Source organism: Poecilia reticulata, linkage group LG23 (genome assembly GCF_000633615.1).
Source record: "Poecilia reticulata strain Guanapo linkage group LG23, Guppy_female_1.0+MT, whole genome shotgun sequence".
NCBI classification, from domain to species: domain Eukaryota; kingdom Metazoa; phylum Chordata; class Actinopteri; order Cyprinodontiformes; family Poeciliidae; genus Poecilia; species Poecilia reticulata.
The window spans coordinates 7383522-7406171 of NC_024353.1; the positions used below are offsets into that span (position 1 = coordinate 7383522).

The 22650-nt window shown below is 39.3% G+C and overlaps 3 protein-coding genes across 4 annotated transcripts in view; 1 reads left to right on the forward strand and 2 right to left on the reverse strand.

Moving 5' to 3' along the window:
• kiaa0930 overlaps positions 1–4656 on the forward strand; it is a 24475-nt gene extending 19819 nt beyond the window's left edge. Inside the window, exons 4-11 of the mRNA XM_008400865.2 lie at positions 693–797; positions 1229–1306; positions 1377–1478; positions 1655–1795; positions 2046–2234; positions 2620–2779; positions 2893–3048; positions 3946–4656. Of these exons, the coding sequence (XP_008399087.1) occupies positions 693–797; positions 1229–1306; positions 1377–1478; positions 1655–1795; positions 2046–2234; positions 2620–2779; positions 2893–3048; positions 3946–3986 (972 nt within the window). The 3' untranslated portion in view covers positions 3987–4656. The remainder of the gene's footprint in view (positions 1–692; positions 798–1228; positions 1307–1376; positions 1479–1654; positions 1796–2045; positions 2235–2619; positions 2780–2892; positions 3049–3945) is intronic.
• Positions 4657–6943: 2287 nt separating this feature from the next.
• On the reverse strand, positions 6944–11115 carry LOC103459362 (uncharacterized). The gene is made up of 5 exons (XM_008400868.2): positions 10527–11115; positions 9208–9301; positions 9042–9129; positions 8795–8971; positions 6944–8698 (listed from the first exon to the last, which is right to left on the reverse strand). Exons 1-5 carry the CDS (start codon positions 10558–10560, stop codon positions 8411–8413), a joined length of 681 nt encoding a protein of 226 aa, XP_008399090.1. The 5' UTR covers positions 10561–11115; the 3' UTR covers positions 6944–8410.
• A 104-nt stretch (positions 11116–11219) lies between these two features.
• Positions 11220–16562, reverse strand: nup50 (nucleoporin 50). 2 transcript variants are annotated; one of them, XM_008400866.2, is made up of 8 exons: positions 16389–16562; positions 14786–14859; positions 14625–14708; positions 14331–14520; positions 13195–13794; positions 12989–13070; positions 12797–12915; positions 11220–11980 (listed from the first exon to the last, which is right to left on the reverse strand). In XM_008400866.2, the coding sequence occupies exons 2-8, from the start codon at positions 14852–14854 to the stop codon at positions 11781–11783; spliced, it is 1344 nt and encodes a 447-aa protein (XP_008399088.1). In that variant the 5' UTR covers positions 14855–14859; positions 16389–16562; the 3' UTR covers positions 11220–11780. The 2 variants fall into 2 exon arrangements, with proteins under 2 accessions (XP_008399088.1, XP_017158414.1); XM_017302925.1 differs by having other exon boundaries at positions 14786–14864.
• Between the last annotated feature and the right edge of the window lie 6088 nt (positions 16563–22650).

Sequence of the window (22650 nt, forward strand, 5' to 3'; positions counted from 1 at the left end):
TGTCATATTCCTGTCCTGTTGGAGGTTGTTTTTTTATTTTGCTGGTATAAATATGACTTTTGTTTCAACAGTACATCTGGTTCAGTCTCAGGTTTCATTAAAAATTGTTTTGTTCATTTACATTTTCTTGTTTTAATGTTTTTGCTGTTTCTTTCAAAGAGTTTTATGTTTAATTTGGTCTTTAAAAATGTAGTAAAAGAGTCAAACTTTCCATGACAGTCGCATGAAGCGTTTCTGGGATGATCTTAGTATTTGACATCCAAATACTAAATGAAGATCGGCGCCTCTCCTCACTTCCCTTTTAGGAAACATGAACCTCAGTCGGTCAAAAATCAACATTTTTAAAGTTTTTTTCCACCAACAAGAACAAAGACTTTATTGTCAACTAGTTGTCTTGTTTCCTCCATGAAGCTTTTTCATCATATCAGCTCTGCACATACAAACGGGCGTCGTCATGGCGACCATTCTGGCTCTCTAAAAGGTCTGTGAGCGATACGATTCCTGGCATTTGGAGACTTGGGGTCTCCCTGAAGAGCATCCGACAGGAAGAAAAAACAAAAGCATGAAACGTCTCACACCTGGGGATCGAAAGGAAGGATTAGAAGCAAATAAACATTAAATACTCTTTAATCCTACAGAGTTATCAGATTCTACTACAAGGAACATCTGATTACTACATTTTGTGTTTTTAGGTGGAGGTGGAGGTCTACAGGAGGGACTCCAAGAAGCTTCCGGGTCTCGGTGACCCAGACATCGACTGGGAGGAGAGCGTCTACCTGAATCTGATCCTGCAGAAGGTAAATCTGCTGAATTCTCACCAAATAGGGCGACACAAAGAGACGACAACAGCGTTTATCTTTGAGCTCAGAATGGAAGTCTGTCTTCAGTCAACTGCTCCTGGTTTTTGGCTTTTTAAACCATTTTTATTCAAATTAAAGATTAAATTTGATAAGATGGTTATGTTTTAGTTTTTCCATTCTTTGATTGCTCATTTTTATCCAGCTTTTATGTTTCAAACATCAGAGCTGAAGTTTATGTTTTACACAGCTTTTGGAGTGATTTTTATCCCTGTTAAAAAGCTGCAGAAACGAACGAATCAAACCATGATCATCACCACTCAACCTGCAGTAGAGATAATCTGGTAGATTTTAGCAAACAGTTTTTCATGAATGTCTCACTGTTCCTACACTGATGGATGAACTAACCTGAGTTCTCCATTTTCCCCCAGCTGGATTACGTGGTGACGTGTGCCGTCTGCACGCGCTCAGACGCCGGAGACATCCACATCCATAAGAAGAAATGTCAGGTAGGAAATCAGCGCCGCCACCAGGAACTTTCCTCGACTTTCTCTCATCTTTTCCAACTTTCTCCTCCAGGAAGTTTTCGCCTCTCCCAGTAAACACGCCATGGACATCAAAGGAGAGGAGTCCAAGATGAGCTACCCCAACATCTTCTTTATGATCGACAACTTTGAAGAGGTAGAGACGCCTCTCTGATCCTATGACCAGCCAGTTGCTGCTGTATTGAAGCGTGACCTCTGACCTTTTCACTCTATTTAGCACTGAGCTCCTTATTTAACAACCTTTTTTGCTGGAGGAGTCAGAGATCCATTGTTTTGATGCTCTGGATGTAGCTCTGCTCTCCGCCTGTGTAGGTGTTCAGCGATATGACTGTGGGCGAGGGCGAGATGGTGTGTGTGGAGCTGGTGGCGAGCGATAAGAGCAACACCTTCCAGGGCGTCATCTTCCAGGGCTCCATCCGCTACGAGGCGCTCAGGAAGGTTTACGACAACCGGGTCAGAACCAGAACCCAAACACTCTGCTAAAACCTGCATGTAGCTGCAGCTGCTTCATGCAAAGTGTCATGTTAAAGGTGACCTATTAAGCTTCCTTGAACAGGCGTAGGTTAGGTCCATATGCAAATGGAAGTACAAAAACTTTCAAAATGTAAGTTTTGCATAATAGGTCTCCTTTAAATATTTAATTCCAGTACAATAAACTCATTTGCAGTCCTTCGCAGTGTTTATGTGTGTATGGTTGTTGCAGGTGAGCGTCGCTGCTAAGATGGCCCAGCGGATGTCTTTTGGCTTCTACAAGTACAACAACATGGAGTTTGTGAGGATGAAGGGGCCACAGGGCAAAGGTCACGCTGAGATGGCCGTCAGCCGGGTGCCAACAGGCGACACGTCTCCCTGCAACACGGAGGAGGACCAGGTGTCCCCGATGCACGAGAGGGTGAGGCTAAAAACCAGCTGGTGGCGCCGCAGAGAGAAAGTCCAGTAGAGCAACGAGAAGCTTTATGATGAAACCAGGTCACCATCCATAATGAATGCAGCCGGATGAATTATGTATTATTCTACAATCTGATGCTTAAAATCATGTCTGGTTTACAGCCTGAGATCAAAAGGAAGAGAATCTTTTTGTCTTCAGTTAATTACAAACAAAATAATTGATCGTGGTTAATCTATCATTTAAATAATCACCAACTAATTTAGTTATTGATTAAACATTACCTAAAATATACAGACAAAAAACATAATTTGCGCCACAGACAAAGCCGTAATTAAGCCAAAATTATGCAAAAATTTTGCACAATTGTAAACGTGGCTGTTGTTGTCAGGTGACGTCGTTCAGCACGCCTCCGACCCCGGAGAGGAACCGTCCGTCATTCTTCTCTCCGTCGCTGAGGAGAAAAGTTCCCAGAAACAGGATTGCAGAGATGAAGAAGTCTCACTCCGCCAACGACAGCGAGGAGTTCTTCAGGGAGGAGGACGACGAAGGTGAACTCACCGGTTTTTATTTCCTGGTGATTTATTCAGCCAGATTTCAGCTCTGGTTCTGGGTTAGTGGTTATAGAGCGTTTGCACTGTGACATCACTGACCGTCTCCTCAGATATTCACGCGGCCACCAACCTTCGCTCGCGCTCGCTGTCTGGAACCGGCCGCTCACTGGTCGGCTCCTGGCTCAAGCTGAACCGGGCCGAGGATTACTTCCTGCTCTACTCGCACCTGACCTACGTCACGCTGCCGCTGCACCGCATCACCACAGGTCAGAGCGCTGCAACACACTGCCACCTGCAGGCGGAGAGCCGCCACAGCAGGAGAAACAAAGCGGCTTCTCTGCTAATTCTAATAAAAACTTTTTTATTTTCAATCTAAAAAGTGAAACTCTTAGCTTCAGATATTTCACTCTGTTTGGAAAGACTCTGTGCTGTAACAGATATTTACATGATAGTCTAATAGATTATCGTATTTAATACCTTAATAAAATGATTAAATATAATTTATTCATAATTGAGTAGCACACATAATATATTTTATAATTCATCAGTATGTATAATAATTAAAAGATTGATTTGGTCGTGACGTTATGAGTGGCATCAGAGTTTAACAAGAAATGCATCATGAAAAAACATATTTGTACATAATTCAAATTACTACATATGAAATTACAGTGGCAACCGCAAAACTCTCCCCAATCCTTCTCAAGCTGGATGCATTTTTATGTCTAAATACTGTATTATTATATAAAACATTAATTGAATGGATCAATTTCTTGTCTCTACTCCATTTATATATTTGTGCATATGTGGATGTATATATATTATATATAGTTTTGCTCCTTTTTTACCTATTAAGGAGTATAATATGTATTTTTTTCTTTCGTGTGCCTCAAAATAAAACGATAGCTAAAAAGTAATTACGTAGGCCATCATTGACATATTCATTTCAGATTGTTAAACATTCAATAAAACTAATTGTTTCTGATGTTCACTGACTTGTAAGATGTTATAAAATGGTTGGGGGAGAGGAATCGACAAATCTAAGTATTTCTGCCACAAAAATTCACCCTCTGATCAACAGAACCGTGTTCGGCTGTAAAAGCTGGACTTGTTTCCTGAAAGCTGAGACGTTTCCAGCTCTGCTCTTTGTGTTTGTGTGGCAGACATCCTGGAGGTGAGGCAGAAGCCCATCCTGATGACATAACAGAGCTGGATTCCCCCCCAGAGCATCTTTACAAAGTGCCTCCACCATCAGGCCACTGAAACAGCAGCGCCCCCTGGTGGCCGGACGGAGACCTGCAGTCAATCGCCAGCTTCACTCAGGAGACGACGGAGGCGCAGAGACGCTCCACAGACAAACCAGCCATTCAGGAAGTGCCTCCTCTTCTGTCCGACGCCCTGCCGAGCCCGACGTCGTCTCCATGGAAACGGACCGTGTGACCTCAGCGTGAACAGGCATTGGCCCAACTCTGACCAGGAGGAAGAGGGAAATGAATGTTTGTTTTTTCTTGTAAATATCTGCTGCTTTACTCACTGAGACGCCTTGACTGAAGGTTGTGCTTTTAAAGACCGTCGTCTGTTGCCGAGCGACGCGTCACACAGCTCCTCTTTTCTAATCTCCTTCACCGCGTTCGGCTGACGGTCGATCATGTGGGATCTACAATTTTATCACCACAAACACAAAACATCTGAGTCAAAATCGAACTTTATCCTCTGTTAGAACTAATACATGTTTTGCATTTACTCTTTAATCTCATGAGAGTTGTAATAAAGCTGAAAATGTCAAATTGGGAATAAATTCTCAATAAGGAATTTGATTTGTAAAATTATAACTTTGAGGAAAAATAAATTTTTTTTGTTCACATTTGTATCACTAAACAGTCAATAAGCAGGTTTTTCATTTTTTTTACATTAAAATTTTAGAATAAAATACTGCAACTGTAGTTACATTTGCAAAATATTACTCATATTTAAAATTCTTGTTTTGACAGTTTGGTCAGATAACTTGCTCAAAATTTAACATGAGTACTTAATTTGACTTTATTTTTAAAATAATCTTGGTGAAAGATAATTCTGATATTGTTTTATTTTTTTATTTACTAAGAAAACTGATTCATTTACTTGCTTTTTTTAAATGAAGTTAAATATATGTGGATTTATTTCAAACAACTAAAATCGTAATTGACAACTGCAAAAAAAAAAAAAGTTTAAATAAAACTAAAAGCAAATATTTTAACTCCAACATGACAAACATGTTTGCTTTTATTCTCAGTCTCTGACTTTAAACAACTGACTTCAGTTCCAAACTTGAATTTAAATGAAAAATAACAGATTTTAAAGGGAAAACTGCTGAACTGAACGGTTTGTAAATGTAAAATAAGTGAATCGATTTTCTCCTTGTGCTCCTGAAGCCTTAAATCTGTGTGGAACTTTCTTCTCTTTTCACTTTGTTCTTATTTGAACATTTTCCCCTCCAAACCGCCACACTGAAGCTTTACGCTGTTCTCACCTGTCCACTGGAAACTTCACAGCTTCTGTGCTAAAAAAAATGTTTTGTCTTCATGGTTTTTTTACCTGCTAATCGGGTAACCAGTTAGCTCACCCGTCAGCTGTTATTGATCAGATTTGTCTGTACTTTTCATCGATCAAAGTTTGTTTTTCATCAGTGTTGTGTGTAAGTTGTGAAGTTTTTCCTCGGTCCAGGAGACCCGATGGCTCGTCTCTTCAGTGTTATTGATGATGTAGTTAGTGGAGCCGCCAGCTGAATGTATCCTCACCGATCAGAAACAAAAACTGCTTTAACCCAGAGACGTATGACTGAGGACACGGTTTGCACTGTAAAACGCTTTTAGCGCCTTTTGGAAGCTGTTGAGATGTTTTGTTGACGTGTTCGTACATCACAGCTTTTGTACACGGTTATTGTGCATGTTGGCGGACTTCTTCTTTTTCTGTTGCTCACTTTACAAGCTCTACATTTTCCTGTATTTATTTATTGAAATACACATTAGCAGAAAAAATATTTTGTCTTTTTTGGCTCTAATTATCTCTGCTTTTAATTTACTTTACAACAAATCTCATGTGACTCATAAGACATATCTAGTTTTCTGACTAAAATAGGTTTCTTAGAACATAGTTGTCCCAAAATAGGATGAATTTAAGTGTAATAAACTTCAAGTATTGATGGAGAATCTAGCTGATTTTATCGTTATATTAGAATACATGAAACTATGAATTGCAGAAAAATTCATATTTTTAGTTTGAAACAAAAAAATAGGATTTTTTGTTTATGAAGTTCATAAAGTTCATTCATATTAAATAGACTGGAAAGTGCCTTTCTAAGTTGTATATATGTATAGATAATGCTTGAATTAAGTAATTAATATTTAATCTTTGCATTACTATCCAGCTTAATGTATAAAAATATGTAAACAAATGTAATCTTTTTTTTATACTAATTAGTGTTTAGAATTAATAGTAAAAGTATTAATATCCCTCTATTTTTTTCATGATTATAGTTTATTAATTTATATACATGTTTTAAAATAGTTTAAAGCAAAATTTTCCAGATGTTTGCTGCTGCTGCTCTTATTCCTGTGGACCACAAGCCCCGCCTACAAATTCCACCAATCCCGTTCGATCACCAGTTGTGACCACGCCCCTTCAGGAAGTCTGCCGTTTTTCTTTTTCTATGTAAACAGACGCGGCGTGTTTTGTGTTTATGTCGCGGTTCCATCGTCACGCCGTCCTCTCCTGCTCGCCTCTCCGTAGTTTGTGCTTTAGCCATCTTTTTACGGTTGTCTGCAGCGAGGCGGAGACATGAGAGGAGGAGAAAACGGCTTCGACAGCTGCTGCTGCTGGCGGATCAGGTTAAGGTGAGTTTTTATCAGGACTAAAAGCCTGTAAAAACCACTTGTTCAACAACAGTTCAGTAATAAAGCAAAAATAAATCTTACATGAAAAAAATACAATCTGCTGGTTTTCTTATATGGATAACTGTTGTTCTGAATTTCAGACCAAAGATTAATGAAAATGAAATTTAATTTAGCTTGTTTTTTAAACTGGATTTCCTTGAGATAAGATTTTTTCTGATTTGATACTTTAACACTAAAAATATGGCTTTAACTAAAAATAATTTTGCTTATTGATTAAGCAAAATAATTATTTTTTTAACGCATCCATAGGATTTAAAAAAAAAGACGGTTTTTCATGTTTTTAAATAACATTAGAAATACAGTACATTTGTTGGCTATTTTAACCAATTAATTACTGGACAGTCAAAGCTGCCTAAAAGCAGATTGTTTCTTTTCAGGTGAAGCCAAAACTGCCACTAGAAGACTTCTGTGTAGACAAAGAATTTTATTATTTTAAATGCAAAATGGATAAATATTTTGTTCAGTTTTAACTTAATTACTCCTCTGACTGTGTTGTTCTGTCAGCAACTGCTCTGAGTACTTCAGTTAATGATTAATCGATTACTAAATTAGTTGATTACTTCAATAATTCATTAATCACAATTAATCATTTCAGCCCTAACTAAAACTAAATTAAACTAATGAATCTACTGTAAATAAATAAACATCCTCCTCTTTGGAGTTAGCATGTTTTGTGTTTCCATTTGGGTCTCTGCTGCTACAATGACTTATTAGAGTCATTGTAGATGAGACAAAAACGGAAGTAAATTTCCACCAAAAATTCAGAAAATTTTTAGATTAATCTGAGAATTTTTCTAGAAAGAACCAAAACATTTCTGAGCTAAAGATCTTGTAAATTTGTCCCAAAAACCTCAGGAAAGTTTGACATTACTCTCAAAAATTGTTTGGAAAAAAAGTAAAAACTCACACATTTGCGTGAAAAAAAAACATGAACATTTCTGAGTTAATCTGAAATTTTGAAATAAAGAATTGGAAATTTCTAAGTTGAAAACATTCAAATTGATCTCAAAATTTTAGGGGGTTTTTCTTGCAAAGTTTTTACTAAAAAAAATTACTGTTAACCTCAAAATTTTCTAGAAAAAACTTGAACATTTCTGAGATTGAAAAGTCAAGTCTGAGTTTTGAGACAGAATTTCTAAAAGTCGAGAATTTTCTTTTTTATGATATTTGAAATGTTCTAAATTTGTTCTAAATCTAAAATTTCTGGCAGGAATTTACTCCTTTTGTCTCTCTCTCCCTACAGTAGCCCCACTACGCCGTTGTTTTACTGATATTGGTTTCTGGAAAACAAGCCTTTTCAAAAACTTCTGGAATGTCACAAATCGGCAGGCACTGCTTGTCGCCTAGCAACGCCAGCCAGTCCCAACCCGTTACCTAGCAACCCCAGCTAGCCTGGCAGTAATCAGTTCTAACAATGAATGGCTGGACAACAACTACTGTCAGCAGGATTTCTAATGTTTTTTTCCAGCTTTCCCCTGGTGAAAGCAGCGAGGTACAAATTGTATTTACTTATTTTTTAACTTAGAGGTAGCAAGTTATTTTACAAGCACTAACAAGTTACATAACTTTCCAGGTATGTATCATGTAAAATATGTGAGAAAATAAAAATGCATCTGTTTTTTTATGATTATTGAATCATTTTTGTTTAAAAATTATTAATAAAACATGTTTTTTAACTGTGGTTTAAACAATGTCCTTAGTAAGTACAGTAAAACTCACAAGAGGAAATGCAAATTAATAAAAACCATTTTGGTAAAATGTTTTCAATAAGTTTTTCTAATAAGTTCAGAAAGCGCTCCATTTTGGCCTCGCTCTCCTCATGTCGCCTCTGTTCTTTAGCGCTTTCTTCCATTAGGAAGTCCAGAAAGGGGTTCGTCTTCCTCCTCCGCTTGTTTTTGGGGAAACATGTCGGGGAGTCTGGAGGAGCAACAGGCGAAGGCGTTCCAGAGGAGAAACCGGCTTCTTCTGTCGGCTCAAACTCTTCCTAAAGGAAAACAAACCAAAAGACGGTTTGTTTAGGTGCCATCAACACTTTACTTCCTGATGGATAATAGGAGTTTGGCGATAAAACCCTTCTGACCGTTTTCAGTTCGAAGCTTGTTACGGAGTCTGGGTCTGCGTTAAAGGAAGCGACGACAACAGGAGGCTCCACAGGCGTTCTGCCGCCCAACACTTCATCCATGTCATCGAAATACTGCCAGGTCACCTGGGTAACATCTCCCTCTGTCCCACATCCCGCCTTCAGCGTTCCCAGATCCTGACAAACCGTCCATCTGAGTAATCTAATATCAAACACTTTCTACGTCCTGGAGGCAGAATTTCCTCACCTTGTACTTCTTCTTTAGATTCTCCCACTTCTTGGAAACCTGTTGGGACGTCACCTTCCCTTCCAGGCTCAGCTCCTTGATTAAAGTCCTGTTTGGTAACAGAAACGGCAACGTTAAAGGGAACAGAGTCACATTTTTCATGTAGATGTTAAAAACCGTTACTCACTCCCACAGTAGTTTAGCAGCTTTTTTGGACTTGAGGAAGAGGTGTTCGTTTTCTGCTCGAAACCGGATCAGACCTCGGGTTTCCTCCGGCGTCCCTGGAAAATGTGACTGTTTACATCCATGTTTGTGTGTAAAATGAAGAACAATAGACGCTTTCTGTTTTTATAAGTATATATGGCTTAATTTTTTAGTAGTTTATTTAGTAAGCCGATTTTTAGACATGTTTTATTTTAATAACGACAATGTATTTGGTGTAATATTTTCAACTCAAAAGCCTAAAATCCAAGTGTTGAAAACAATGAGTCTTTATGGTTAGACAAAGGTTGTACTCCAGTATTACACTACTAAAGGAACAGTTTTATGAATCAATTTCTTTCAGTATAAAACTTTAACAGGTGTCTGTTTGGTGAATCTTTGGATTAAAAAAATACTCAGTATAATCCAAAAATTATACTCAAGTAAGAATAATGATGCATTCTAAAAACAATTACTCAAGTAAAAGGTACAAGTAGTAAAAATACTCTAAAATATAAATATTTTCCAAAAAGTTACTCTAGTTATTATGCAACTCTGTCGGCAACTCTCGTCAATTTCAAAAAATTCTATATACTTTTTTAGTTCAACTCGCATGATTGCACATCATCAACGAACCTGGTCTGGGGTCCAGTGGAGCTGAAAATTTCTCTAAAATGTTCTTAATTATTCTAAATCCGTTTACTCTCCTTCAAAAGGAAATAATGATTCAAACTCATTTTTAACTGAAGACACTCAGCTTCTGAGTTGGATGAGTTTTAGGAAAAGTCTACAATGAAATCCGAGCATAAAAGCTTTAAAATTATACAAACACGAAATTTTATAGTTTAACTATTGAGCTGAAATTAACGGGACACTGATGATTCTGGTTAATAAATTCCTGAGCTGATTTTATGGATTATGCTGCAAACACCTGCAGCGTTTTGTTTCATCTTAACCGGAAGTTGTCATTTGTACGGTCTCCAATGTTTAACCGGTGTTGTGCTCACTTCCGTTCCCCGTTCCGTTCAACTCCCCTCCGAGGTGACAACGAACCTAAGCTCAGCACCTGCTGCATACAAACACTACAGCCCCGTCTCTACGGTTAATAAATCCCGTTTATGTCGAAAATTACCACTTTAATTTTGGCATATTCAAGATAAACAAGATAATATGCTACATTTATTATCACACTTTTGTTTTTTATGTAATCCGGGGCGAGTCATGGTGAGACCTAGGATGCTCTTATTAGCTTCTCTACACATTTGAAGTGTAGCCTTGAATGCAAATCCTGGCAGAAATACTTACATTTGTGAGTTTCTTTGTTTACCTGCGCAGCCATCTTGTCGGTGTTGGTGGAAATATTAGGAAAATTTCAGCCCTACCCTCCCCCAGCAGCGAGGGGCGTCCCAATCTATGCTAACATAGGGGGAGGGGAAGAGATGCGGCTGTTTGACATACAGACGGAGAATATTCTGGAATACACATTAAATGAATGCTTATAGTGGTATTTTATGTATTATGAGGCGGTGTAGTGTTTTAAAATGTTCCCCTAAGAAATGAGACGCCCTTCAACTATAAGGTACAACAAAACAAACATGGCCGTCTTCCTGCTTTTTCTACATTTTACTCAGTTGTAACACTCGTGACCTAAAGTGCAACAAATAAAACTCACAGAAAAGGCCTCTATATCCAAGCATTGGATCCAGAGTGCATTGGAACTTGAACTTTGGAGGATTTAAAATTGAATAAAAACAAACTGAATTCAACCCAAGTAGACTTTGTGCAATGATGGTGTAAGCATTATGCCATGAATACATTTTGATGTGTTCAGACGGATCAGTTTGAATACATCAAAATGCTTGAAAAGGCCATGTTGACTAATGAGGAATAGAAAACAAAAGCTACTAAAATTAAAATTTGGAGCTTTACTTTGTAAACAAACGTGTCATTTAGATGAGTTTGAAAACAAAAGCAGGTAATGACAGCCGCGCGGCCAGGATCGTTTGTTTCCTTTTATTCTTTACAAATGAGTCTCATCCTGAAGGCCAAACAAAGGACACTTGGAAAGCCACAGTTCATGTTTACAGGACAACAGAGTAAAAGTGTTCTGATTCACTCCCACACCGTTTCACTCGAGTTTCTGTCAGAGTAAAAATCCTGCAGACACAATAAATAGTTTCCAGAACATTCACTCAGCAGATTCACTCTAAACGCTCCTTAAAATATATATAAAAACAAATATTACTGCAGGTGTTTAATTTGTAAAACCAAATCGACTGGCCCTTTGTTTGGAGGTTCACCCCCCCCCCTCCCCAATTTCCTCCAACAAACCAACTCGTTTGGATCCGCGCTCCGGTCCCGATCCGTCCAGTCGGAACAGAAGTGGGACGGCAGCGTGGACCCAGAGGGAATGTAGTCGCACTACGACCTGTTTCAGATTTAAACAAAAACATTTCACAGCATGATGACTGAACAGCTGATGTAGCAGGATGAGTTGGAACAGAGTGAGGGTGACCGGGTCGGGTCAGGGAGGCTCAGGCGGCGCCGCTTGATTCCGCCTCAGCCTTTCTTCTCCTCCAGCGTCTTGTGGAGCTCGTCGGCGTCCTCGGCAGTCTTCACTCGGATCAGCAGGGGGACGGCTACGCTCGGGTTCTTGTCGTCGACGGCCGGGTTTGGCACGCAGACCACCATGACGTTGTTCTTCCCGACACGCGAGCACGGCAGGGTGGACGGCACCAGGATGTTCAGCAGGATGTTTCCTGACCAGGAAAAAAAAAAAAAAGAATCAGAAACTTATTAAAAAATGAACAGATGAATAAAAACTCTCAATAACTTTTTATCTTCAATTTAAAGCTTTAAAAGCGACTGAAGGTGAGATAAAACAAGTTGGACTAAAGGTTTTACTTCAATAAATCAGACTGCAGTTCCCGTGTTTGTCCAGCAGGTGGAGCCGTTTGACCACAGCTTTGAGGTGGCTCCTGCAACGCCTGATTGAAAAGTTTCATTCGCCTCATCTGATCAGCAGCCCGTTAATGAGCCACTTTGATCAGGTGTGTCGAACAGTTTACTACGGATTAATTATTTTGAGGGACTGAATACAAGATTCAGCTGCTGAGAACATGGAGGATGATGAAATAAAAACATTTAAATTAAACATGTCCAACCATGCAACAGCTGAGTTAAAATCTCTAAGATCTTTAAGCAAAAACTGGATCTATTTAAGTTTATCTGATCTCCCAACTGCAGCGCCACCTGGTGCCAGATCTGAATAAATCATCTTTCTCTACCCAGTTTATTATAAACTTGACCGAAACAATAAAACAAGCAGGTTCATCTCAGCAATATGATTCAAAATACAATTATTTCAGTAAATTCAAAAAGTCAAATATTATTTATTTCTGCTAATTTTGGGGATTATTGGTCAGTTAATGAAAACACTAAACTCAGTTTGTCAGAAAACCAGAATAAGAGCCAGAAATGTTCTCAGTTCTTGGTTTTACTGAGATGAACCTTCCTCCTCTTCTGGGACGCGTTTACTGACTGGCTGATCGTGTGGGAATTTGGAGGTGCTTTACCCAGGTTGGTGTCGGCTCTGATGATCATCTGGGTCTTCCCCTCTGCGGTGCGTTTGAGGTGCAGCGTTCCCACGCCTTTCTCTTTGAACTCCGACTCCTTCTTGTAGAATAACTTACACCTGATGGAAACGAGGAAATGCTCAGTTATTCCTGTAAATGACTGAGCGCCGCCACCGGAGTTTCCACACGTACTTCTTGGAGTAGAAGGCGTCATCCTCTTTGACCTCCTTCACCTCCGGTTTGGGAGGCTCCTCTGATTCTTCGTCTTTGTCGTCTGGAAGGAGGACAGAGAAAAAGTTCAGATTTCTTCCAGTAAACAAAAAGAACAGCAGCAACGTCCAATTAGATGCAGAATATTCCAGAACATAGAGTTAAACGTTGGCGGCCATGTTGGCGACCTGCAGCCGGGGCATCTGAAGTTTTGGTTCCGCCAAAGGACAGTGCCGCTGAGGGTCCAGGTGATCCAAACGGGGAGCTCTGATTGGACGAGGAGGAGAAAGAGAAGCTGGGGACGGACGGTTTGGACGTCAAGGACCCCAAGGCAGGTGCGTCCACCTTCTGCCCGAAGTTAAAGGAGACACCAGCAGGGAGCGGCGCCGAGCCGGAGCGTTTCTGACCCGGAACTTCTGTCGAGGTTTTACTGAAGGAGAACAGAGCCACTGAGGAAGATGAGGAGGAGGATAAAGAAGGAGCAGGAAGAGAGGGGGTGGAGGCATCTCCCTGCTGCGTCTCCTCGACGCCGGCGCCATACTGTCGCTCGATGCTGGCCAGGTGGCGCTCGTAGTCCCTGAATATGGGGTTGAGGTCGCATAGCGGGTTGTCGTTCACATGCTTGCTGATCCAGTCGCGCACCGACTGGTTGAGCGCCGTCAGCTGCCGGCTGTACTCCCTGCTGCGGCTGCAGGGGGCGGGGCTAGGGCCGGGGGCGGAGCCATTGGTCTGCTGGGCCATGATGTCAGCGCTGGGCTGGGCTGAGGATGGCCCATTGAACGCCACACCTGAGAGGAGAGAGAGAGAGAGGCGGGTGAACAAGGAGCAGGAGGAGAGAGAGAGAGGGGGCAAACAAGCCCCTCCCCCTCATCACACTGCATCACAGAGCAGCAGAGAAGCTTGGACCTCATGAAGGTGCATTTACTGCAGGTGTGTGTGTGTGTGTTCTTTGTGATTCAATAAATTAATGAGTGATTTAGATCATATTTTACACATAAACAGGCTAAAGACATTTATTATTGTCTTATTGAAAGTGCAACAATAATCACAAAAAATAAAACAGAATCTTTTCTTTTTCCTGACATGAAATAAAAAATCTAAAACATTAAAAACCTGCAGAGTTCATCCAGATATTCAACTGAATTTTTAACAGCTGGAGACACTTTTACTCATCTTTCCTCCAGTTTAAGACTAAAAGTGAAGATTCAACTTTTGCCAACATGATAATCTGAAACTTTCAGTGCATCAACACTAATAATAACTGCCGGCTGTTCGTTAAAGACAAGGCATTCAGTGTTGCTACGGTAACAGCAGCTTTCCTCACCGGCCTTTGCAGCAGACGGGAATCCTGAAAACGAAGGTGTGGAGCCGGTTCCGTTGCTCAGGCCTCCGAAGCCTTTAAAGCTGCCGGTACCCCCAAACCCGGAGAACGCTGTGAGGCTGCTGGGGGGCGTGGTCGAGGGCGCTGCCATGGAGAAGCCTTTAAACCCTTTGAAAGCTCCTCCCCCTTCGCTCTGAAACACAAACAGAAATTGGTGAGTTCAGCAAATAGCAGCGGCTAGCAGTAGCTAGCAGTGGCTAGCAGTGGCTAGCGGGGGGAAACAGGAAGTGGTCCTACCTCTCCTCCAGTGTTTCTGCGTTTGGCCTTCTTTATGGCGCGGTTCTTCAACACATCCTCACTCGCAACACAAAACGTCCCAGCCTGGTGGAGAACAGCCAATCACAGCTCAGTAATGTTGCCTTCACGTACAAACCGACAACGCGGCGTTGTGAACCCACCTCCTCGCCCTCCTCCTCCTGGTCCCAGTTCCTGTCTGTCAGCTCCTTATCAGCGATCCTCTTCGCCATCACACCTGCTCTGGGAGAACATCAGCATCATCGTCATCAGCTGGAGCAAACTCTTCCTCATTCTGATAGTCTTCCTCACCTTCAGCCTGGCTCTGATTGGCTGCTTTAGAATTAAAATGCAGCTTCAATAATTAATAGTTTAGCTAAACAACAGCCAGGTGGACTTTTATAGAAACTTCCTGCTGTCAGTGAGTCGGGTCACAGTTTTCTTTCAAGTCTCAAATGATTCATATTGTATAATAGAGCAGAAAATGAGCTGAACTACAAGATTAATCCTTATTTTCACCTTAATCTGATATTTTTAACTCAAAAAGTGAATCAATATGCATGTCGTAAACAGAAATGAGAAATAATGTAAAGTTTAATTTTATTGTGTTTTAATCATATAAATAAATATGCTGTTAATTTTAGCTGCTGCCACAAAGCCAAGGTAACCTGATGAGAGCAAATGGATTATTTTAAGAAATTAAAAGCACAATATTCATTAGCACTATGAATTCAACAAATACAGAACATCAGGTGAGTTTTAGTTACATTTTTTCACTAAACGTTTCAATAATGTTTTGTAAAAAAATAAAAAATACTTATTTTAAAGTATATCTACTCTTGCTTGAGTAAAGGTTCTGGATGTTCAACTCACTGTGAGTGACTTCACTGAATGAAGAACCAGTTTAGTTTAACCAAATTGGCATCAGACAGACCTACACTTTACCTTAAAGTGAGACCTCTTGTCTATGCACAATCTTTGTTTTCTAAAGTTATTTTCCCTTTTTGACATATAAGCTACTGTAGGTATTAGTTTCGTGGGTATAATATTGAAAAATTATAATTTGGAAAAGTGTTTATTTAACCTGAATTTGTTGCTTTGTAATTATGTTATTAATTCCCATTAATGTTTCCATTTTAGTATTTAAAATATCAGAATTTGCTAATATCTTTACATTTAAGTGTTTATCAGGAGTTAAATCAGAGATCCTGATCAGTTAGTTATAGTATTTATTACTGCTGAGTACTTATTACTCTTACTTGAGTGAAAATCTCTTGTAGTAGTGCTACTCTTACCTGGGTCTAATTTCTGACCACTCCATCCTCCTGAGTTTATATCGAACATTTTAAAGCAACCAATGTTGTGAATCAACACAAGATGCAACAGGAAAAATATTTACACAGTTACGAATTAATTCCGAGGATCTGGGAAAATCTAGATGACCAAAGTTCAAATAATGTCTGCAATACCTGCCGTTAATGGCAGTTGACAGTTAATTAGCTTCATTTATTAGCTTTCGTTGCGAATTAATCATGGATCAAAACTCCAACTTCCAAAATGTTCAACTTTAATGAGCTGTGCTGTTAAACTTGTATTATTTTACATCGTCAGACTATTATGATGCCACTGTTGGACTCGGAGTGCAGCGTTAGCTCAGCTAGCCGGCTAGCCGCGCCTCACCGGGCGGCCTGTTAGCAACTAACAGCTAACAACCACATATAAAGCGCTAATATCTGTCTTAACCAGTTTTATTAAAGTTAGACAAACCTTTAATGCGGGACAAGTTCCGATCTCTCCCTCTGAGCGACTGTCTGGCTGATCCAAGTGAAGCAAACCGTTTTAAAACCTCTCCTAAATTCACTGGAATCGCCTCAGTGTGTTTCAAATCAGAGCCGCCATTTCACACAGCGGCTGAGTCCGCGCGGCCCACCTTCTCCCGCATGCGCAATAAGAGAAGCGGCATTCCCTCTGGGATTTGTAGTCCACAACCAAAGGAAATATGTATAATTAGGGTCAAAGAACGAGATGCTTTCAGTTAAAAGGCGTTATTGTTGCCAGTGACCAGACTAAATACTGATAATAACTTTTCTGCTTTGTATTAAAGCAACTTTGATAGTTTTGATACTCAAGATAACTCAATTTGTTGGTAAATTTCTTCTGCCATCATCAGTGACTTAAAAAAGGCTAAAGAAGCTTCTGTTCTGGAGCAGCTGTGGAATCTTTGGAGATTTGTGTTCAAAGTAGTTTAATTTAAAAAATTAAAAAAAACATCAAGAAAAACTCTGATCTTTTAGCTTATGCTCTGACTTGCTTTGGCAAAAAATAAAAATAAAATAAAAAAAACTCTCAGTAACTGTTGCTGCTAAATAAAGCTCTACATTGACCAGTTATGTGACATCTGCAAAGGCTGTAATGAGATTTTAAATTCAGCTCAGCATGCATTCCTAAAACAAGTTAGAAAAAAAAACTTGGCTTCTGGATCAAAACTAACTTTCAACATTTGAGATAAGACACAAGCAGTTCTCCACCTGCATGAGGTAAAGCCTCTCTGCTGCACTTATCCTGCTTTGATTTAACCTCCACACTCACAGCTTTTCCCTTCGGCTAAATTGTGCTGTTTGGGATTTGTCAGCGAGGCTGTTCCAGCTTTTCTTCCATCTCCCAGTTACAGAGCAGCAGAAAATCACCAGGATGAAAGACGCCAGGGATTGGGGGTAAAATGGTGCAGAGTCGGGCAGCAGATGGCTCGTCTCCAAGCTTTCAGGATGCCGCTCGGCTCTGCCAAACAGAAACAGGTGCTGCAGAAAGAAGGAAGTGAGCTGTGGGGCCCAGCGGCAGCAGGAGACCCCCTGACCAGCTGGCGAGGAGACGTGGAAACACTTGGCAGTCAGAGAAATGAGGGTAACATGTTTCTGTGAAGCTGACTGACAGCAGCTTTTTAAAGGTTTTCATCAAATCCAGCTTCTTATTTACTGACACAAGGCAACGTAATGATTTTAAATGTTATTCAAATCAGAATTTGGTCATTTAAGTTCACACTGAAGAAAGAAAAATACTGCCTCAAAAAACTATCGGTTAGTAACTTCCTGTTCATTTTTCAACATCCATTCAGGAAATTTTTGCTTGTATTTTTCTTTGTAGTCATCAGTAAACAAACAACCTAATTCTGTTAATTCATCCAGAGTTTATCTGAAAACCAAAAGTGCTTCTTGTAAATTTTTTGTATAAAAATTACTGTAATGTCTACATATTGTCTAGACGTTAATACAGTTAACCTCACATGTTTATAACAACATATGAGTTATAAACAGCATCAGTCTGAGGTTTAAGCCCTGAGGGATTCCTGCCAGAGCACACCATCCAGATTTTTTATTGTTTTTATCATCTTCAGCTAATTGATCTCACATTTAAAGACTTAGATTCATTTGATTATCATTCTGTTCCTCTGCAGTGACAACATAATCAAATCAGTTTTTAATATTTCACTATTTTTGTAGAGAAAATAAAACATTTTCACCTTCAAAACAGAGGCTTGCTGGTTTGCAAAGCTTTCCCTCCATGGAACATCTACATTTTCCAATCAAACAGAGCAGGAGAAAGTAAGTTGTTTTCAGAACATCTCTGCTTTTACATTTATATGTTCAAATATTGAGCTGTTCGGCTGCCAATTGTTTTCCTCGCAGCAGCAGCAGATGGCCTCATCGCCGATTCTGCACACATGGAAACCTTGTAGGACTGACAGCAGATTGGATTTCAGAAGTCACAGAAAACTGTTTTATTTGGCTGACAGCAGCAGCCGCCTCGTTTTGCTTACATTTGAGGATCGTTAACTTGGGGGGCGTTTAGTAGTGTTATCTCTACAGCCAGGGGCGGTCCTAGCCTGTTCGCTGCCCTGGGCCAACAACGTTTTACTTTCTCATCTGAAAAACGTGGCTCAGGTTTATGGGATGTTTGACTGAAGCAGAGAATAAAGGCAGTGAGGTCGTTTTTACAGCGTTAAAAGTGCAAGAAAATATATTTATTTTCACCATGAGGGCCAAAGCACTTTGGGCTTAATTGCACAGTTTTTTAATAACGTCTTTAAGACAAACTTTTGGTTGCTTTTATTCATTCTGTCTGCTCAATGCTGAACTAAATAATTTTTAATTTGATTAAAATGAACAAAATAGTTAGTTTTTTGTTGATTTGTAAGTCAAGGCCCACAGTTATGTTTTTTGAGTTGATTGTTTTCTTACATGAGAAGTAATATTTGTTTTTGTGAAAAAGTAGGTAAATGTTTGTGGTTCTCGTTGCTCCAAAGTTAAGATGAATGCAAAAGCCTTGTTAATAGATAAAAATATATTTTTTAAACTGTTGAAAAAGTGTCTTTTTGCATCAACCACCTAAACTGACAGGCCAGATTAGCTCCAATTGGGCCCCCCAAAATCCCTCAAAAGGCCGCAAATGGCCCCCGGACCACACTTTGGACACACTTAAGCTATGGTAAAATTTGGCGAAATTTGATTAAGTGACTGATATATTGACAGCAAACAGCTGTCAAACACGAACAACTGTGATTTCCTGAATTCCACTGTAACATTACAGATTAAACCTTTTCTTCTTTCACAGTTAAATAACGTTGTCATTGTTGATTTTACGGTTAAAATGGTGCAAGAGTCGATGTTTTAATGTATAAAACAAAATTTTAACTTATGGGAAAATGTTTTGTTCATGTTTTTCCTGAAATTAATATTAAAACAACCTATAAAATGAATGAACAAAAGCAAAATATACAAATTACAAACACAAATTAATTAATTTCTGACAACTTCACATTAAATCAACATTTTTCCTGTCACAGTTTTACTGTTTGTTAAATATACATATATTTTTTGCAGAACGTTGTACTCTGCAGTTTGTGTTTGAAAACTGGATAAAGTATTAAGCATCTAGAAAAGCTGTCGGTTTATTTCCAGTGAAGGATCACTCTTACGTTTCCAGCCTGCTGGTATGTTTTACCTGTTAAATGTGGATGTGATTTCCTGGTCATGAATGTAATTTCCTCTCCACCTTGTTGAGAACCAGCAGCAGCTCCGTCCCGCTGTGCGCAGTCAGCCGTCATGTGTTCGTGAAGATTCAGGGCCCCCGGCTCAGCATGGGGCCCCCGGACCCAGCATGGGGCCCCTCCCAGCTGGAGGACGGGACGGGACGGGCGGCAGCTCAAAGCGAGTCGGGCCGGGCTCCTTGGATCTCAGCAGGGTCGGTATGTAAAGAACCGGGCTTCAGAGCCGTGAGCAGAATTAATGACCCGGTTTTACCTGAGCGGGATCCGGAGGTATTGATCAGCAGCTGCCGGGGGATTTCCAACATGGCGGATTAATGTAAGCGAGGAACAGCTGAGCTTCTGGCATGATCAACATGTGTCATGAAAACAATCATTCATTCATCTGTTTGTTTATTCGCTGATTCATCACATCAGTTCAGTGGTCATTCATTCATTCATTCATTCATCCTTTTATTTATTCATAATTGAATTATTTTTTTCATCTGTTTTCTCGTTTAGCTAACAAATTCATTCATTCATTATCAAATTTCTTTAAGTTTGTTTATTCATTCATTCATTTACTCATTTGTTTGCTCATTTATTTAACATATTCATTTGCTCGCACCATGAATATTAGTTAGTTTGTTAATTTATTCATTGAGCAATTTCTTCACTGAGACATTATCAATTAATTGGTTTGTTAATCCGTTAATTCATCCATTTATTGCTTTATAATTGATTACTTTGTTTTACTTTTTCATCTTGAGCAAATTTCTTCTGTTCATTTTTTCATTCATTCATTTTTTTCACTAATTTTTAATATTCATCAATTTTTACTCATTTATCATTATAATTTATTTATTGTTCACTCATTTTATTCTCACATTAATTTGCTCATTCCTTTTTTTCACTCATTCATTCCCTCACTCATTCACTCATTCATTCATTGAAACCCAGCGCTGAACAGACAGAAACCTAAAATCGAGGGTTTTTTGAATGAAGTTTGGTGCGACCAGCAGTCTTCATGTTTTCCAGTTTGCCCTCAGATTTCTTCCTCAGACTAATTATATGTGATTAAATCATTAACATCCGACTGTCACTTTATTTAATGCAACATTTCATACATCTCCGCTCTAATTGCCTGCTCAGCTCACAAATCTACATCTCAATTAGGCTCAAATGCAGCTGTAATTGGCTTGAATTAATTACCGGGTCATGTGGACATTAATTACTGTAAATGAAGCAGAGCTGATGTTTCTTAATGACCTTCAAAGTTGGTTTCATTAATAGAAAACATATTTAAATTATCTTGAGCTTTAACACAGGAATCAGAGGCTTTTTAAAACAGGATTCAGTGGGAGAAAAAGTTGGAATAATAGCTGCAAACAGATTCAAAACGACTCACATGAAACATAATAATCCTGATGTCCTTGAACGCACCAGTGTGTTCTCTCATTTGCAGGGTTTTGGGCTGGTTGGATGCTGGTAGCTGGATTTGGACTTTGGTGGATTTTCTCCAGATACCTGTGATGTTTAGATTCAGCCTGATGTTGTTTCAGGTGAGTGACGTACAAACCAGCTTCTACTGGTTAATGGACAGGTGAGATGTTCATTTTAAACTGTAAATGAATCAAATAAATAAAATAAACCTGTCTAGTCTGTAAGAATCAAGTAAAATAAAGCAATACAGAAATAATCTAAACAATCCAGGTTTTAATCAAGTTATCTGTAGCTACTTTTCCAACTTACCATTAAATTTAAAGAATATATTTGCTTAATGGAAACCAGGCAATTTTGAAAAAACTCTCTTTTGTTGATATGACGTTTTTGTGCTAAGATGAGGTGGGTTTTTTGGCTGTACCAAAATTGGTTTATTTTGCAAAATTGCAATGGAAACACGTTTTTCGCATCGTATGACTCGATCAACAACTGGATGTTGCTACTGGTGCAAACCATGAAGAAGAAGAAAACAGGAAGTGGTTGTAGGACGACGACGCTGCATGTTTTTTAATGACTTATCATGTGAACAAACTTATTCACATGTGATTTTAATTTTGCTTTTCATTTAATGGAAATACTGCCATTGCAACATTGTGTTTTTTCGACTTTAGCGGAATATTGACAGAGTTTTGCATACATTTGTAATGCAAACACTCCTAATAATTTGTATTAATATCAACCAAAAATGCCTTATTAATATCAGTTCTTTATGGATCTGCTTGTTTTGTGTTAACAGGATTTCTGCTGCTGCTTTTCAGGTCATTCTGACGTCCAGGTGCAGATGAAGGCAGAGAGGTAGCAGTCTGTCGTTTCTCATCAGTCGGAACAGAAACGATGCAGCAGCTGCATGGAGGCGGCGTTTGATGCCTCTCTGCTGGATGCAGCAGCAGCAGCAGCTCGCCGTCTGAAGGTTTTTAGGAGTTCCTCCTCCCTGCTGCTTCACATCCAGCTCCCACCTGGGAAATATCACTCCGATAAACACGTTCACCCATCAGCCTCGTTAAAGCTGCTGATTACAGACTGTTTGCTCTGATATGAAGTGGCTCCACAAACACTGAAGGGACTCAGAGATAATCAGATGGAGATGATTGAATTATACTGATTAATAATGAATTCAGATCAAACAGGAGCGAAGAGCTGCAGGAGTAGAAGCTCAAGGATATTGATGAGAAGCTGTTTGATAAATCCTGATCATTCAAACCACCTCAGATGAATCAATCCAATAAGCAAAAAGTGACATTTTCAAAATGGCTTCAATCCAGACACGTTTCTTTAGTCATACCTGAAAAAAGGCCTGAACTCCCTGGTTAAGATCCATTAATCTGGCTCAGGCATGTCAGAGAAGGAATGCATCTCAGCTGCTCTTTGGTAGCTCTTATGGAATGGATGTAAAAACTACAGCACATAACTAATCATTTAACACCATTGCAAAAAAAGTAAACAAAGCTTTTTAGCAGCATTTTTAAAATTTTATCTAAAAAAAAAAACAAAAACAGGAAAAAAAAT

Bases quoted from the DNA above. Each gene is read 5' to 3' on its own strand.
- LOC103459362 (XM_008400868.2), bottom strand. From the start codon at position 10,560: ATGGCTGCGCAGGTAAACAAAGAAACTCACAAAT. The intron at 8,972-9,041 runs GTGAGGAAATTC...ACGGTTTGTCAG, and splicing joins ATCTAAAGAAGAAGTACAAG to GATCTGGGAACGCTGAAGGC. The intron at 8,699-8,794 runs GTCAGAAGGGTT...GTTTTCCTTTAG, and splicing joins CAAGCTTCGAACTGAAAACG to GAAGAGTTTGAGCCGACAGA.
- nup50 (XM_008400866.2), bottom strand. From the start codon at position 14,854: ATGGCGAAGAGGATCGCTGATAAGGAGCTGACAGACAGGAACTGGGAC. The intron at 13,071-13,194 runs GTCGCCAACATG...TCCTCCTTCCAG, and splicing joins TTCAGATGCCCCGGCTGCAG to ACGACAAAGACGAAGAATCA. The intron at 11,981-12,796 runs GTAAAGCACCTC...TTTCCTGGTCAG, and splicing joins CAGAGCCGACACCAACCTGG to GAAACATCCTGCTGAACATC.